Here is a 16,309-nt window from a genome sequence, read left to right as displayed (position 1 = left end):
ATTCCCTCTGAGGATTGAGACTTTTATCAGTAGATTGCACAGTACAGTACATATTCCGTACAATTGACCACTAAATGGTAACACCCGAATAAGTTTTTCAACTTGTTTAAGTCGGGGTCCACGTTAATCAATTCATGGTAAATCGTAACACAGCAAAGTAAAAATAATAAAATAGTAACAACCGTGAGTTGGAATAGAAGATAAAATAAAAGTTAAAATATAATGAAGATAAAAAAACATACATATATACAGTGAATATATAATTAATAAATAGAACTAAATAAAATCTAGCAAAACCTAGCATAACATATAAAATAAAAAGTAAAGTACAAATAATTTAAATAAAATTAATAAATATTAGCTACAAGCCAAATCAAAATGGTGAGTGAGTTTTAAGCCTGCTCTTAAAAACATGAACGTTCTTTGCAGCCCTGAAGTCCTCCAGCAAGCTGTTCAATAGCATAATAGTGGAAAGATGCCTTCCTGTGACTTTGTGTCCTGACTTTTGGAATAATTAGGAGGCGAGTGCCAGAGGTTCTCAGCATCCGCAAAGGTTCGTAGAGTAAAAGCAAATCTAAAAGATAAGAAGGACCAATACTAAAAAAACATTTATAAACCATAAAAAGAACTGTAAAATCTATCCTGAAACACACACACATAATGGTCTAGAGATGCATAAGGGCTGCAGACACTGATGAGCTGCAATTCCGATTCCCTCCCGAGGCAAATAAAGTCGCTGACACAAAATATTGACACTTTGGACACAATTTGGGCATATGGTATGGTAGCATTATGGTCTGGGGGTGCATGAGCGCTGCCTACACTTGGGAGCTGTAGTTCTGATCTCACCTTTGGGAAACTGGGTCGCTTACACAAAATATTGACATTTTGGGCACAATGTGGAAATAAAGCATGGTCTGGGGATGCATGAGTTCGGGAACTGTGATTCTGATCCGCTCCGATTGGGAAACTAGGTTGCTTACACAGCATATTGACATTTTGGACATAATTTGGATATCAAGCATGGTATGGTAGAAATATTGTTTGGGGATGTATGAGTGCTGCAGACGTTGGAGCAGTAGTTCTGATCCCAGCCTTGGTGAACTGGGTTGCTTAATCAAAATATAGACATTTTGGATAAAATTTGGACATCAAGCATGGTATAGCAGCATTATTGTCTGGGGATACATAAGTGCTGCAGACACTGGAGCTGCCTTTTTGATCCCCAACCATAAGAAACTGGGTCGCTTACACAAAATATTGACATTTTGGACACAATTTGGTTCGAAGTATGGTATGGTAGTATAATGGTCTGGGGATGCACGAGTGCTGCAGACACTGTAGTTGCGTTTTGATCCCCAACCTTGGTAAACTGGGCCACTCACAAAAAATATTGACACTTTGGACACAATTTGGACATCAAGCATGGTCTGGGGCTTACTTTGAGATGTACCCACTTGTGTTGCCAGCTATTAAGGCTGCAATGGCTGTGTGTTGCCTTGATCTCAGAAGGACTGTATATCTAGACATTTATTTAATAATACCACCTTAACATTTGACAACCAAACAATTACACAAGGCGACTCAGTAAAGAATCTGGGTATTATCTTCGACCCAACTCTCTCGTTTGAGTCACACATTAAGAGTGTTACTAAAACGGCCTTCTTTCATCTCCGTAATATCGCTAAAATTCGTTCTATTTTATCCACTAGCGACGCTGAGATCATTATTCATGCGTTCGTTACGTCTCGTCTCGACTACTGTAACGTATTATTTTCGGGTCTCCCTATGTCTAGCATTAAAAGATTACAATTGGTACAAAATGCGGCTGCTCGACTTTTGACAAGAACAAGAAAGTTTGATCATATTACGCCTATACTGGCTCACCTGCACTGGCTTACTGTGCACTTAAGATGTGACTTTAAGGTTTTACTACTTACGTATAAAATACTACATGGTCTAGCTCCATCCTATCTTGTCGATTGTATTGTACCATATGTCCCGGCAAGAAATCTGCGTTCAAAGAACTCCGGCTTATTAGTGATTCCCAGAGCCCAAAAAAAGTCTGCGGGCTATAGAGCGTTTCCTATTCGGGCTCCAGTACTATGGAATGCCCTCCAGGTAACAATTAGAGATGCTACCTCAGTAGAAGCATTTAAGTCCCATCTTAAAACTCATTTGTATACTCTAGCCTTTAAATAGACCCCCCTTTCAGACCAGTTGATCTGCCGTTTCTTGTCTTTTCTCCTCTGCTCCCCTCTCCCTTGTGGAGGGGGGGGGCACAGGTCCGGTGGCCATGGATGAAGTGCTGGCTGTCCAGAGTCGGGACCCAGGGTGGACCGCTCGCCTGTGCATCGGTTGGGAACATCTCTGCGCTGCTGACTCGTCTCCGCTCGGGATGGTGTCCTGCTCACAATATTATGTCAGACCCACTCAACATCCATTGCATTCGGTCTCCCCTAGAAGGGGGCGGGGGGGAGGGGGGGGGGGGGGGTTACCCACATATGCGGTCCTCTCCAAGGTTTCTCATAGTCATTCACATCGACCTCCCACTGGGGTGAGTTTTTCCTTGCCCTTATGTGGGCTCTGTACCGAGGATGTCGTTGTGGCTTGTGCAGCCCTTTGAGACACTTGTGATTTAGGGCTATATAAATAAACATTGATTGATTGATTGATATACTGCTATACACTGACTACTTTAAAGTATATCTAAGTTTACTTGCACACAATCAAATCCAGATGCAAGAATGGCAAGCTAATAAGCCGAGGTTTACATCTTTGGCTAAAATTAGGTCATTTAATAACAAGCACAATGTTGTGAAAGGCGCCCTTCCTATTAGCTGACCACGGTCTTCTACTAGAACAATGCAGCCTTGTGGGTCTCTACAGTGATGAGAGAAAAGAGCTATGACGGTGACTTTGACTAAAGCTTTTGTTTGCTTGGCCAGTGTGTGCGTGCCTCCGTGCCTGCTCTGTAGTTGCTGCAGAGATGAACTGTATTACAGATGAATAAATCAAACGTTACCCTAATGTGGGTATCAACAAAGTACAACTTTTGTAAAATGATACAACAAATAAATGGAGAAATATACTGTACACACCCACTACATATACATAATGTCAGGTTGTCAACATTACCATTCATGTGTCACACTCACTTGTTGTGTTTCCTGACATTTGAATGATGCATTTGCTGTCCTTGGCCATCTCCCTGGAGTTGAAGGGTCTCACCCTCACCGCCACTTTCACCGAAGCCGCAGCCATGTTTCAGGTGGCTGCGGAAGCGGGCGGCAGCGCTGAAGATCCGTGCGGCTAAACACACACGGCTAACGCCAGAAGCACCTGCACAGGTAGATGAAAATAACCAATAACCATTAATGTGCCATCAAGCAGAAGGGAAACATCAATGCTGTTATAATAACAAATAATCAATAATGATCAAGGTGGTTGTGTTTTTTAACAGATAGAGTATGAAGGCTGTAACACAGATGTATTTAATGAGGTCTCTAAAAAATGTTTACCTATTTTTAGGGTTGCAAAATTCCGGGAATATTCAAAGTTGGAACATTTCCATGGGAATTAACGGGAATTAATGGGAAATTAATGGGAATAAACATTGAATGCAACATGCTAGATCTTGCAGCATGATTATTAGCTAAAACAACCTGATTCAATGCAAATTCAGTTTAAATTCAACCCTGCACAGTGCATTCCTCCGTCACATGTGCAGTGCATTTTTCCATCACATGCACAGATAATTCCCAGCATGCTACACACTACAGCAGGGCTATTGAGGCCACACTAGTATTTGAGTCCAAGGACTTCATCCAGTCAGGTAAATTTTGATGATATTACTGGGGTAAATGTATTTGATCTATGGTATTTAAGTTTAATAGAGGTGGAATTGCTTGTTACTGACTGCAGACTACTCCAGCAGACTTCCACTCAAGATAGCTAGCTGTTCCTGTACTTGTTAAATGATTTTGGGGCCAATATCTCTAGCTAGCTAGGCTTATGTACCACCACAGTCTCATAATGAACTGAAAATATTTATTTATCATGCTAATTTTCTCTATGTTAAATCCCATTCATTTATGCCAGGGGTCGGCAACCCGCGGCTTTAGAGCAGCATGCGGCTCTTTAGCGCCGGCCTAGTGGCTCCCTGTAGCTTTTCCAAAGATGTATAAAAAATGGAAAAAGATGAGGGGAAATAATTTATTTTTTGTTTTAATATGGTTTCTGTAGGAGGACAAACATGACACAAACCTCCCTAATTGTTATAAATCCCACTGTTTCTATTAAACATGCTTCACTAATTCGAGTATTTGGAAAGCGCCATTTTGTCCTACTAATTTTGGCGGTCCTTGAACTCACCGTAGTTTGTTTACATGTATAACTTTCTCCGACTTTCTAGGACGTGTTTTATGCCACTTCTTTTTCTGTCTCATTTTGTCCACCAAACTTTTAACGTTGTGCATGAATGCACAAAGGTGAGTTTTGTTGATGTTATTGACTTGTGTGGAGTGCTAATCGGGCATATTTGGTCACTGCATGACTGCAAGCTAATCGATGCTAACATGCTATTTAGGCTACCTATATGTACATATTGCATCATAATGCCTCGTTTGTAGGTATATTTGAGCTCATTTAGTTTCCTTTAAGTCCTCTTAATTCAATGTATATCTCATGACACACTAGCTGTATGTAATATGGCTTTTATTTTTTTTGCGGCTACAGACAGATTTGTTTTTGTATTTTTGGTCCAATGCAACCCGAATTTCAACATTTTGTGTTGCCGACCCCTGATTTATGCTAACAACGTTAGCGATCCAAATTTACCTTTTTTGTGATCTGCAAAGTTCAACCAGCAAATACTTAATCAAAACGTGTAGTTTCCTCTGCCTTCTGTTCTGCTAGCCATTCTGTTGTCATACAAGAATGTAGGTTACAGTTTTTGATTTAGCATGCTGATTGAGTGTTCATTTATTCATGTAGCCTATTTCTATTCATTTGTCTATCAGTAAAATATTTTTAAAGACTACTCCAATTGTTTAGCTGACTATTTATATCTGTGTGTGGCATGGCATTAGTGTTTTACAAGAATAAATAAATAAAAACAGAATAATGCCACGTACACCATCTGATGTGTGGAGACATTTCACCCCAACCAATGTAGGCGGAAAGGCTGTGTACATTTGCAAATACTGTGCAAAGAGCTATGTCAAAAATGCCACAAAGATGCAGCAGCATATAGACAAGTGCCCAATAATATATAATTATTGTAATTCCCCAGTAATTGCCATACATTCCCAATAATTCCAATAGACGGTGACCAACTTTAAATAATCAAAAAATTGTCAATATTTCCAAACTTCCCGAGCTTAACTTCCCGTGGTAAATTTCCGGAAAGTTTCCGGAAATTTACCGGAATCTTTCCACCCCTTTGCAACCCTACCTATTTTGAACATTTTCTGCACTGCAAATGCATATTTCAATGTTTCCCTAGGGACTGCAAACTATCAGTGGTAGTGGGCAGCCAGTAGTGGGTGTAGACAACGTCATTGTCTACTCTAATATGCATAGTTTGCTATGATGCAACATTGTTATGTTATGTTATGTTATGTTATGTTATGTTATGTTATGTTATGTTATGTTAAAGTCTCCAAATTTGTCCAATATGACCAGAAAATGTCACTAGATTTGTCACTGGTCCATCTTTTGAAAAATAAAAAATCTAGACTGTTCTGATTACGTGCTAATGTTGGCAACGCTGATATCTCCTGTTGTCTGGTTTTCTGGCAGACAAGGTGCATATGAAGTGTGTTAAAAAGAAGAGTTTCAAAGACAAAACAGTCCCATTATAATGTGTTTATGAGCTTTGGCAAACAGGTATCGCAAAATATATTTGTGGCGGTCCGCCACAAATAAATAAATGTGTGAGAAACACTGTATTTGGCAACAGTAGCTCTGTTATGTGACATTATAAATACAGCACCATGCTAACATTTCATTAGACTGGGTTCCACTTAGTTATTGTTATGTAATGTAGGATCCTTACAGACAAAAATGCAGTAAATGTGATCTTATTTCAGATCTGTGATGCGTTCATATTCCAAAGAAACACGTGTAAACACATCAGCAGTTTAATCCACATCTGATCCAGATGGTATATTTGGTATGGTGCAGTATGGTATTACTTAATTTCCAACATGCAGACAGTTACAATACAGTACATCACCTACTCCCAATCCCACATTACAACATGTCCGAAAAGGAGTGAGAAGCAGAGTTTATTCAATGCTAACCCTTTTACTTTTCATAGAAATTGCTAAAACATGCATTCGTTCACTTCCTGTGTTCAAGCCTGAGCAGAAACAAAAAAACAAAAAAAAATTATGGTAAATTAATAAATATCAACGTCTTGAATAAATAATTCAGTAAGTTGTGAGTCACATAATGAGAATAAGAGATGATATTTTTTTCTCATTTATGCAGCAGCAATATAAATGTAACATGACATTTTGACATTATAATATGCTAATATCTGTGTTTAATCTAATTAGACTGGGTTCTATGTAGTCAATATGTTTTGAAGGAGCCCAGCAGACAAAAGGCACAAAATTGACCAGGATTTCACAGTATTTGACAGTATTATTTCACAGTGATATGTACTGTAACCTTATAACAAATGACTGTCAATGTCAAATGTTTTTGCTTAACTGTTAATTGATGCAGTTACGTGCCGCTAAAATTTCCTGTTGATTGAATTACATGACGTACATTACGATGATAATATTTGCCTAGTTTGAGTGAATAAACGAGTGGCATATCATTATTGTTTGTTTCAATCTTTCCAATTGTGTACTGACTTAAAAAATAAAAGACCATCCATGTGGCTGCTTTCTTTTTTTTAAATTTTGCATTTCTCAATCTTGTTTGAAGAAAAACAATTAACATTGTTGCTTATAATGTCAAAAGAGGCGATGCATGGGGATTTTAGCAGTGATGTGATCCTCTACAGCAGTGATTCTCAAACTGTGGTACAGGGGCTCTATCTAGTGGTACGTCAAAAAATAACTTAGTCAAACATTGTGTTACTGTTCAACTGTGTGTAATGTTACAGTTGCCAAAAATATCAAATATACTTGTTAAATAAGACTTCTGCCTTGTTTTTATTGATTAATTATGCCTATTTCGCTACTGTGTTTTAATGTTGGTAATATACTTAAGATACTAAGAAATTAAGTTTATTTGCTATGATTTTTAGCTTAGCGGAGCGGCTCTACACTGTGTATGGAGAAACATAATGGAGACTGAAAATTAATACTGTGTCAGTCAGAAAAAATAGGTATTTGTAATCGGTATTAAATGGCATTACATTTTGGCAATGACGATCACATATTTTTTCATGAAAATCATTTGATACTAATCGGCATTGTTTGTGAAAATTGGCGCTACATAATAACAGCCTTTAGGGTTTTCTGTGGTAAATTTTAAATGTGCTTTATAAATAAAGTTGATTTGATTTGATTTTCTAATCACAAGGAATCTAATTAATTACTGTTATGTACGTTACAACCCCGTTACGAACATGTTTGAAGTACCGCTACTTTGATGCATACAAGACAGCTTTGCACGCGCATGCACAGTACTACTACTACTTCGTGGGAATAATATACATTTAATAAAGTGATAATCATCAACAAATATTATCCTACAATACCCCGTTTGTGGAAAAGCAGAGACATCGCTATTGACGCACATTCAATTGCTTTATTAATCATCAGTGAAAACATTCCCCAGGCGCTGCCATCAACAATCTCCTTCCAGTCCGCAGATTACCAATGCTGAGTTCATTAAAACAGCCAATGAGTGCGCCCTCGCTGACATCATACACTTGGCAACAGGCACCGCTTTTTAAAGGCACACAATCATGCGCTCTTCTCTCCACTGCATATACCAGATATATGAAGGTTAAAAAACAAAAGCAACGCATTAACTACTTTCCCAAGTAATTTATTACTACATTTATTAAGGTTTTTTGGGAAAGTAACGAGTACGCTTGTTAACAATACACTGATGGTATTTGTATTGCTCCATTTGTAATGTAATAATGTACATTGTCATTTCTGTATTATTATTTATTTCACTAATTGCTTTTTTGATATCAATTTTACCATCATATTTGTACATATCCTATTTGCCGATGTTGTTCTATTTTTGTTTTTGATTGATTGTTTGAAACTTGTATTAGTAGATTGCACAGTACAGTACATATTCAGTACAATTGACCACTAAATGGTAACACCCGAATAAGTTTTTCAACTTGTTTAAGTCGGGGTCCACGTAAATCAATTCATGTTGTTGTTGTTGTTGTTATTGTTGTGTTTGCTGTTGTTGTTGTTGCCGTCTCTCTGTCTTATCCCCCTCTTGTCCCACAATGTCCCCCTCTGTCTTTTTTTCTCTTTCTATCCCCTCCTGCTCCGGCCCGGCTGCACCAAATAATAATATAAATCCATGTAATAAAGTCAAATACAAAAAAGGCAACAAGAGAAGTGTCCCACACTTCTCTTTTGTAAAGTAAATTAGTACAACCGATATGGGCATCTACATCAACAATATGATTTGCCTAAGAAGCTGGACAGGGCAAAAAATGTAAAAATTAAAAATTAAAATACACCGATGTGACCGGATATCCGGTTCAATAAGTGACCTGTTCGGCTACGTCGCTTTAATGTTGGTCATCATGGTGGTACTTGGGGAGCCAAGTGTCTTTTGAAGTAGTATTTCGTTAAAAATAATAATAATAATAATAACGTTAGAGAATCACTGCTCTATATGCTAAAAATTTATACACTTAGCACATTATATGCGCAGAATAAGGCTAGGGTGACATGTACAGCTTGTTCGAGATGCACTGCCTCTCCTCCATCTTGCCGCACCTCAAAACCAGGCCGCGTAAACACAAGCCAAATCATCCATAATAATAATAATAATAATGCATGCGTCCGCCTGACAAGGCTTAGCAAGCATGAAAAACGTGCCGGGGGGCAAAAATATCATGTGTTAGGCACACATTTGGCCGAAATGTATTTGGTCTTTCAAAAGCAAAAAGGACAACAGACGCTCTGACGCAGCAACCATTTGACGTCTTCACATCCACACAAGGCCTCGGCGGACATCATCATGCAAAATGGATTCAAATATAACAAACAACCATAACTAATATAACACTGGGGGGGGGGAAACAAGTCGACTTACCTCGATGGAAACCAGCACCAAGGTCCGCTGCCGTTCGCCGTTTTATCAATGTTTAAGTCTGCCTGCCGACAGCCTCCCTTCCCGGGACGTGTCCACAATCGGCCCTGGGGAAGGAGAGATGGAGGGAAGAACGGAAGGAGGTCGTTACTCCGCTGTCAATTACTAGAGAAACTAGAGACGGTAGTGGGATGAAGAGGAAGAGGGGGAGGAGAATGGGAGCGGGTGAACACGACGACGTTCCATCGACTCCGCCTGTCAGTCTAAAAGCGGGGGGGAAATGCAAGAGGTCGGTGATGACATCAGCAGCATCAGCACCAGCAGATGATGCAGCAGCAGTGAGGAAGGGGAGGAACACAAAATAGGCCAGTAAGAAAACATTGTGGCTTATTAAATCTATATAACCTTGGAGGAGATGGACATATGAAGCCAAAACACTGCTCGTAAGATTTGGTATCTAAAAAAAATTTACATTGTAGAAAAAGTTATATTTGCACTGAAACAATACAAACCTACAACAAATACAATATTTTTGGTGGATTTTTATATGACATGTTTTCGATACCAATATTCATATGTGTGTACACTTTTATTGTTTGTGTGTGTTTCGCAGGGTTTTTTTGTTTTTTTTTTCACATTGAATTAGAGCACATACTTTCATTCATGAAGTTTGGTTCCTTTGTGAATTTATTATGGGTCTACTGAAAATGTGACCAAATCTGCTGGGTCAAAAGTAAACATACAGCAATATTAATATTAGTTTACATGTCACTTGGCATGTTTCACTGCAATAAGGCGCTTTTGGTAGCCATCCACAAGCTTCTGGCAAGCTTCTGGTAAAATTTGTGACCACTCCTCTTAACAAAATTGGTGCAGTTCAGCTAAGTTTGTTGGTTTTCTGACATGGACTTGTTTTTTCAGCATTGTCCACATGTTCTCAATGTGGTTTAAGTCAGGACTTTGGGAAGGCCATTCTAAAACCTTAATTCTAGCCTGATTTAGCCATTCCTTTACCACTTTTGAGTGTGTATGTCTAACCTACTTACAGTTCAACAAGATACACCTTGTCAAACGATATAAAAGCATGTGTTAATCACAACGATTATTATCAAGGCTTACTAATCAAATATACAGTAAAAAAACAGACTTCTTCTGTTTGTCTGATTTTGTCATTACCGCCACTAGTGGTGGAAAAGTGTCTTACAACTGAGTACCGAGAAGCACATATTTTTGGCGTTCCTCTAGGGCACGGGTCGACAACCCGCGGATCCGGAGCCGTATGCGGCTCTTTGCTTTTTCACCATACTATCTGCGTGCTGGCCCAGTCACATGTTGTATGCGGCCTCTGCTTAACCACGCAAGTGACTGCAAGCATACTTGGTCAACAGCCATACAGGTGACACTGAGGGTGGCCGTATAAACAACTTTAACACTCTTACTAATATGCGCCACACTGTGAACCCACACCAAACAAGAATGACAAACACATTTAGGGAGAACATCCGCACCGTAACACAACATAAACACAACAGAACAAATACCCATAATCCCATGCATCCCTAACTCTTCCAGGCTACAATATACACCCCCGCTACCACCAAACCCTGCCCCCTCAACCGCACGGAGGCGGAGGGGGTTGGATGTAATAGTGAGTTTTGATTTTGGTAGCTTGCAGTTTCTTATAGCTGCAATTGTACAATGGTCACTCAAGTCATTGACAAACACCCCAGTACCAGTGTACTTATGGGGAGCGTTGGTTAGAATTAGATCAAGTAAAGATGATTTTGAGGAGTTTTTAGTATTGGGTCGAGTTGGGGAAGTGATTAATTGAGTTAAATTTAGTGAGTTGCATACAGCTTTAAGGTTATCAGAAGAAGAAGTCAACCAGTCAAAATTTAAATCACCAACCAAGAGAAGTTCACTAGCACTCATAAAGGATTCAAGAGAGGCAAGGGCTTCAGTGGAGGCAGCGGCAGGTCTATAACACCCTACAATTGCGAGAGGTTGGCCATGTGAGAATTCAAGCTGCAGGGCAAGGAGTTCAAATTGTTTAGTGATTGATAACATTAAATTTGTTTTTTATATACATTGCCACTCCTCCACCTTTTCGAGGTCGATTGCATCGGCCACCACCCTTTGGAGGTGGTGACACCTCTGACCAGCACTAGATCTATCGTATTACCGTTGCGATGCGTAGGTTCATTTATTATTTGTGTAAGACCACAGCTATCAATTATAGTCTGGAGCGCCACGCACTGAGGGTCCGATGGGGTATTCATATGGATATTAAAGTCCCCCATTATGATTATATTGTCTGCTTGCGTCACTAGATCAGCAACGAACTCTGAGAACTCATTGATAAAGTCCGAGTAGGGCCCTGGGGGGCGGTAGATAACAGCCATATCGAGAGGCAGCGGTGCGACAGACCTCATAGTAAGCACCTCAAACGATTTGTATTTATTATTTAGGTTAGGGGTAAGGTAAAAGTTTTCATTGTATATTAGTGCGACCCCCCCACCCCTTTTGAGGGGACAGGCAATATACGCATTCGTATAGTTAGGAGGAGATGCCTCATTTAGTGCAAAAAAATCGTCTGGTTTGAGCGAGGTTTCGCTAAGACCAATGACGTTAAGATTGTTGTCTCTAATGACCTCATTAACTAATAACGTTTTGGGAGACAATGATCTTATGTTTAAAAAGCCCATATTATAAGTATTGGGCTGTTTTGACGAGTTTTTGTTTAAATTATCCGTAGTAGCAATATTAATAATGTTGCGTTTATTATACGTAGTGCACTTTAAATAGTTTCGACCATATCTAGGAATTGATACGACGGGAATTTTCAGATTGTTTGCTTGATGCTGTGATAGACTGAACGCATCATGATTTGCCACCTCAGTAGAATGCATATCTACCTCTAACACATTCACAACAGAAAACACATTATGTGAGTTGTATCTTATTCTAAGAGAATTGCTATGCGTACAGGAATTATCCAGCCTGGCGCTGGCTAGTTCTAGCTTAACTGACTCCTCACCCGGACTAGCAGGCTCTGTAATTGCCTGTGACCGGGCTTGCTCTAGTGTAGTTAGTCAAATGTGACTTAAACAGTAGTCTATGTTTTTAGGCAGGATGATGGCGCCTTCCTGGTTAGGGTGAAGGCCGTCTCTCATCAGCAAGCCTGGTTTGCCCCAGAAAGAGGGCCAATTATCAATAAACGTTAGTCCCTGTTGTCTACAGAAGCTAGCCAGCCACTTGTTAAGCGAGACTAATCTGCTATACCTCTCATCATTGCCTCTCGCAGGCAGGGGGCCAGAGACAATTACTCGATGCCTGGACATCTTTCTAGCGAGATCACAAGTCCTGGCTATGTTTCTCTTTGTAATCTCTGACTGTCTCATTCTAGTGTCATTGAATTGTGTAAATTCTGTAGTTTCGAAAGACCAGGTGATTGTTATTGCGTTGGGTAGAGTTAAAGGTTGGTGGAGCACCTGGTCAGGTACCCCACTACAATTGCAGAAAACAAGTCCAGGAAAAAGCATTAATATTAAATAGAGAGCTTGTGTCAAAGTCATTGTTAAATTGTTTTACTACCTACCCAGGTCCAATATTCAAAGTTCAGATGTCCAGGCTACAACAGTTGGAAGGCCAAGCTAAGGCTAGCAGAGGCCCAGCCTTAGTCAGTCTGAGGCTAGGATAGATCCAGGCTGTGGCAGATGGAAGGCCAAGATGAAGCTAGTCGACCTAGACTGTAGGTAGTGGAAGGCCAAGCTGAGACTAGGATAGATCAAGGCTGTGGCAGATGGAAGGCCAAGATGAAGCTAGTCGACCCAGACTGTAGGTAGTGGAAGGCCAAGCTGAGACTTGGATAGATCCAGGCTGTGGCAGATGGAAGGCCAAGATGAAGCTAGCAGATCCAGTCTGTAGGCAAAGGAAGGCCAGGATGAAGCTAGCAGATCCAGTTTAAAGCTAGCAGATCTAGTCTGTAAGCAGTGGAAGGCCAAGATGAAGTTAGCAGACCCAGTCTGTAGGCAACGGAAGGCCAAGCTGGGGCCAGGATAGATCCGGGCTGTGGCAGGTGGAAGGCCAAAATTTCAGCTAGCAAAACATCTCCCGGCTTCAGCAGGTCAAAGGCCTCCAGATTTCCAAATCCAACAAAAGCAGTCAGAAAAGCCACTTTTTGGAAGTAAGCCTTCATTCATCAATTGTTACGCTTAAAACTAGTAGAATGTACTTAAATTGGCTAAAAAAGAGACTAAAACAGATAGAAATTCAGATCACTTTGACAAGCAGACCAACAAAAGACAGTGCTGTCGGCCATCTTGGATTTGGATCATTAGTCATTAGATCTTGTCTTTGCAGTTGAATATAAGTTGAAAAGGATTTGCAAATCATTGTATTCTGTTTTTATTTACGATTTACACAATGTGCCAACTTCACTGGTTTTGCGTTTTGTATTTATCCTCTATCATGAGGAGCGTATACACAGGAAGGAATGATTTTAACTATAGAAATCAAATTGTTTATACACCGTATCGAATCTTATCAAATCCTTCATACACTAAATCGAATCGCATCGAATTGTTTTGTTTTACAAATAATCGTTTTATTAAATGCATCTTAAGCCATGTATCGCGATGCGTATTGAACATCATAAAGAGAATTCCATCCCCTGTAACTGTAATTATTTACCTTTTTAAAGGTGATTTTCCTAACACTGATCGATGGCTGATCCCTACCCAAAAGTACTGTAAGCCAGAAACAAAAAATTGCTAACTGATCAGTGCTATTCACTTACAGCTATGAGTTTACCTTATCAAAACAAGAACAAGACTAAAATTAAGCAAACTCAATCCTTGCATTATTTCAAGCACTCTGGCAATGGCACGCAGACACAAGGAGCGCCAAAAACATAACATCAGAAAATGGACAGCTTTCCAAAAGCTGTGACATGTGTTGTTAATGCATTTTGGCTCCTCCTGCACTGCTTGGGTACATTTCAAGTAGTGCAAAGGCCAATGCTAGGGTAACACCAGATCCCACTTATTTACCAAAGGTCTAATTATTTACCCAGCTGCAGGCACAGATAAGGACACGTCCGCCTGCACGATATGACATAACAGCTTGAAGGAAGAAGTTAGGTATGACTTTTTAGTCAAAACATTGTTTGTAACCTTCCATTCATACAATCATTTATAACCTTTGTACCATACAAGTCAATCAAACCATTTTAAAACAGGAATGGTATTAAAATCCCATATAAGGTCCCAGAGATGGTCATTTAGACCCAAATATCCAGGGCATTTGTATTGTATTATTTTATGATTATTATTATTACGCAACTTTTATGTTGGACATGGACTTCAAATTCAGATTTCGAGATAGGGTCTCTCCATCGTTGAGCGCATGGTTTTGTGGGTGGGTGTGTGTGTTTGTGTGCCTGCTTATTTGCTGCTTTATACTCCTCCTCTGCGAGAACAGATTGGCTCTCGGAGAGGAGCCTCCTCTTTTCTCCGAGATTAAATCAACAGGGAAAAAAAAGAACTAACCTGAACCAGTTCCAAGCGACTCATTGCTTCACTTGAGGTCAATAGTCAATTGCTTTAAATGTCCTGGTGGCTCATAAACATCAACGCAACATGCAAAACAAGCAATGGTCGCGGTAGAACTTTGCTATTGAAAATATTTTTGTCTATGTAAATTTGCTTGGTCCGAACTAAGTGGATGGGTTTCTGCATAATGTACAATAAAAAAATCCACAATAGTACTTATTTAGGTTCTTCAGAAAAATATTGAGTACCTTGCTCAAAATATTTGGCCGATATTAGCTTTGTTTAAAGAAACTCTGGTGTGTTTGGTAAAGTTGGTTGCAAGTGAATGCTTGTACAGTTCGGATGACTTCAGCCCAAATGCGAATGCTACATGGAACAAAGACATAGACCAGCGTTAAAATGGGAATGAAAAGTAGGGTTGCGGCTATCGATTATTTTAGTAATCGACCAGTCTATTGATTACTGTGTTTGATCAATCGAGTAATCCTATAAAACACACTTTGTAGATACTCAATGCGTATTTTAGGCAAAATAGTTGACATAAACAAAACATTTTCTGCTTTCCGTAACCTTCATTTTTTTCTTCTAATAAATGCACATCCTCAGTGAAATAGTCCTTTTAACATGTGTGCATCAATTTTTTTTTTAAATGACACTCCTTGTTTGCTGCCACACTAGTCACACACGACCACTCTGATGTGTTCTGGTTGCAGCGGCGTGCTAAAAATATATATACATATTTAAAGTTCCGAGAACTTCACGCGATCCTGATTTTCTTTTTTTTAAGTTACTCATTAAACGATTAACAGAAGTAACAAAATATTAGAGATGTTCGATAAATGCGTTAAAATGTAATATCAGAAATTATTGGTATCGTTTTTTTTTATTATCGGTATAGTTTTTTTATTTATTTTTATTAAATCAACATAAAAAACACAAGATACACTTACAATTAGTGCACCAACCCAAAAAAAACGTCCTCCCTATTTACACTCATTCACACTCATTCACACAAAAGGGTTGTTTCTTTCTGTTATTAATATTCTGGTTCCTACATTATAGATCAATATATATCAATACAGTCTGCAAGGGATACAGTCCGTAAGCACACATGATTGTGCGTGCTGCTGGTCCACTAATAGTACTAACCTTTAACAGTTAATTTTACTAATTTTCATTAATTACTAGTTTTTATGTAACTGTTTTTATATTGTTTTACTTTCTTTTTTATTCAAGAAAATGTTTTAAACTTATTTATCTTATTTTATTAATTTTTTTTTAAAGTACCATATCTTCATAACATAATGTGTTAATTCCACGACTGTGTATATCGGTTGATATCGGTATCGGTTGATATCGGTATCGGTAATTAAAGAGTTGGACAATATCGGAATATTGGATATCGGCAAAAAGCCATTATCGGACATCCCTACAAAATATAGATAACAGGTTTTATTTTTATCAAATTAAATCAATTAGTCATTGCAGCCCTAGTAAAA

The 16,309-nt window shown here is 39.1% G+C and overlaps 1 protein-coding gene across 13 annotated transcripts in view; it reads right to left on the bottom strand.

Moving 5' to 3' along the window:
- Positions 1–9,509, bottom strand: part of kif1ab (kinesin family member 1Ab) — a 60,765-nt gene extending 51,256 nt beyond the window's left edge. For 12 of the 13 annotated variants that reach the window (XM_061979414.2, XM_061979415.2, XM_061979424.2 and 9 more), the window contains exons 1-2: positions 9,262–9,508; positions 3,159–3,342 (exon numbers count right to left, since the gene is read on the bottom strand). In XM_061979414.2, coding sequence (XP_061835398.1) covers positions 3,159–3,264 — 106 coding nt within the window. In that variant the 5' untranslated portion in view covers positions 3,265–3,342; positions 9,262–9,508. Of the gene's footprint in view, positions 1–3,158; positions 3,343–9,261 lie in introns of all 13 variants that reach the window. The other variant, XM_061979413.2, reaches the window with a different exon arrangement.
- Between the last annotated feature and the right edge of the window lie 6,800 nt (positions 9,510–16,309).

This window comes from Nerophis lumbriciformis, linkage group LG19 (assembly GCF_033978685.3).
Source record: "Nerophis lumbriciformis linkage group LG19, RoL_Nlum_v2.1, whole genome shotgun sequence".
NCBI lineage: Eukaryota > Metazoa > Chordata > Actinopteri > Syngnathiformes > Syngnathidae > Nerophis > Nerophis lumbriciformis.
This window is presented reverse-complemented; position numbering and strand designations above follow the sequence as displayed.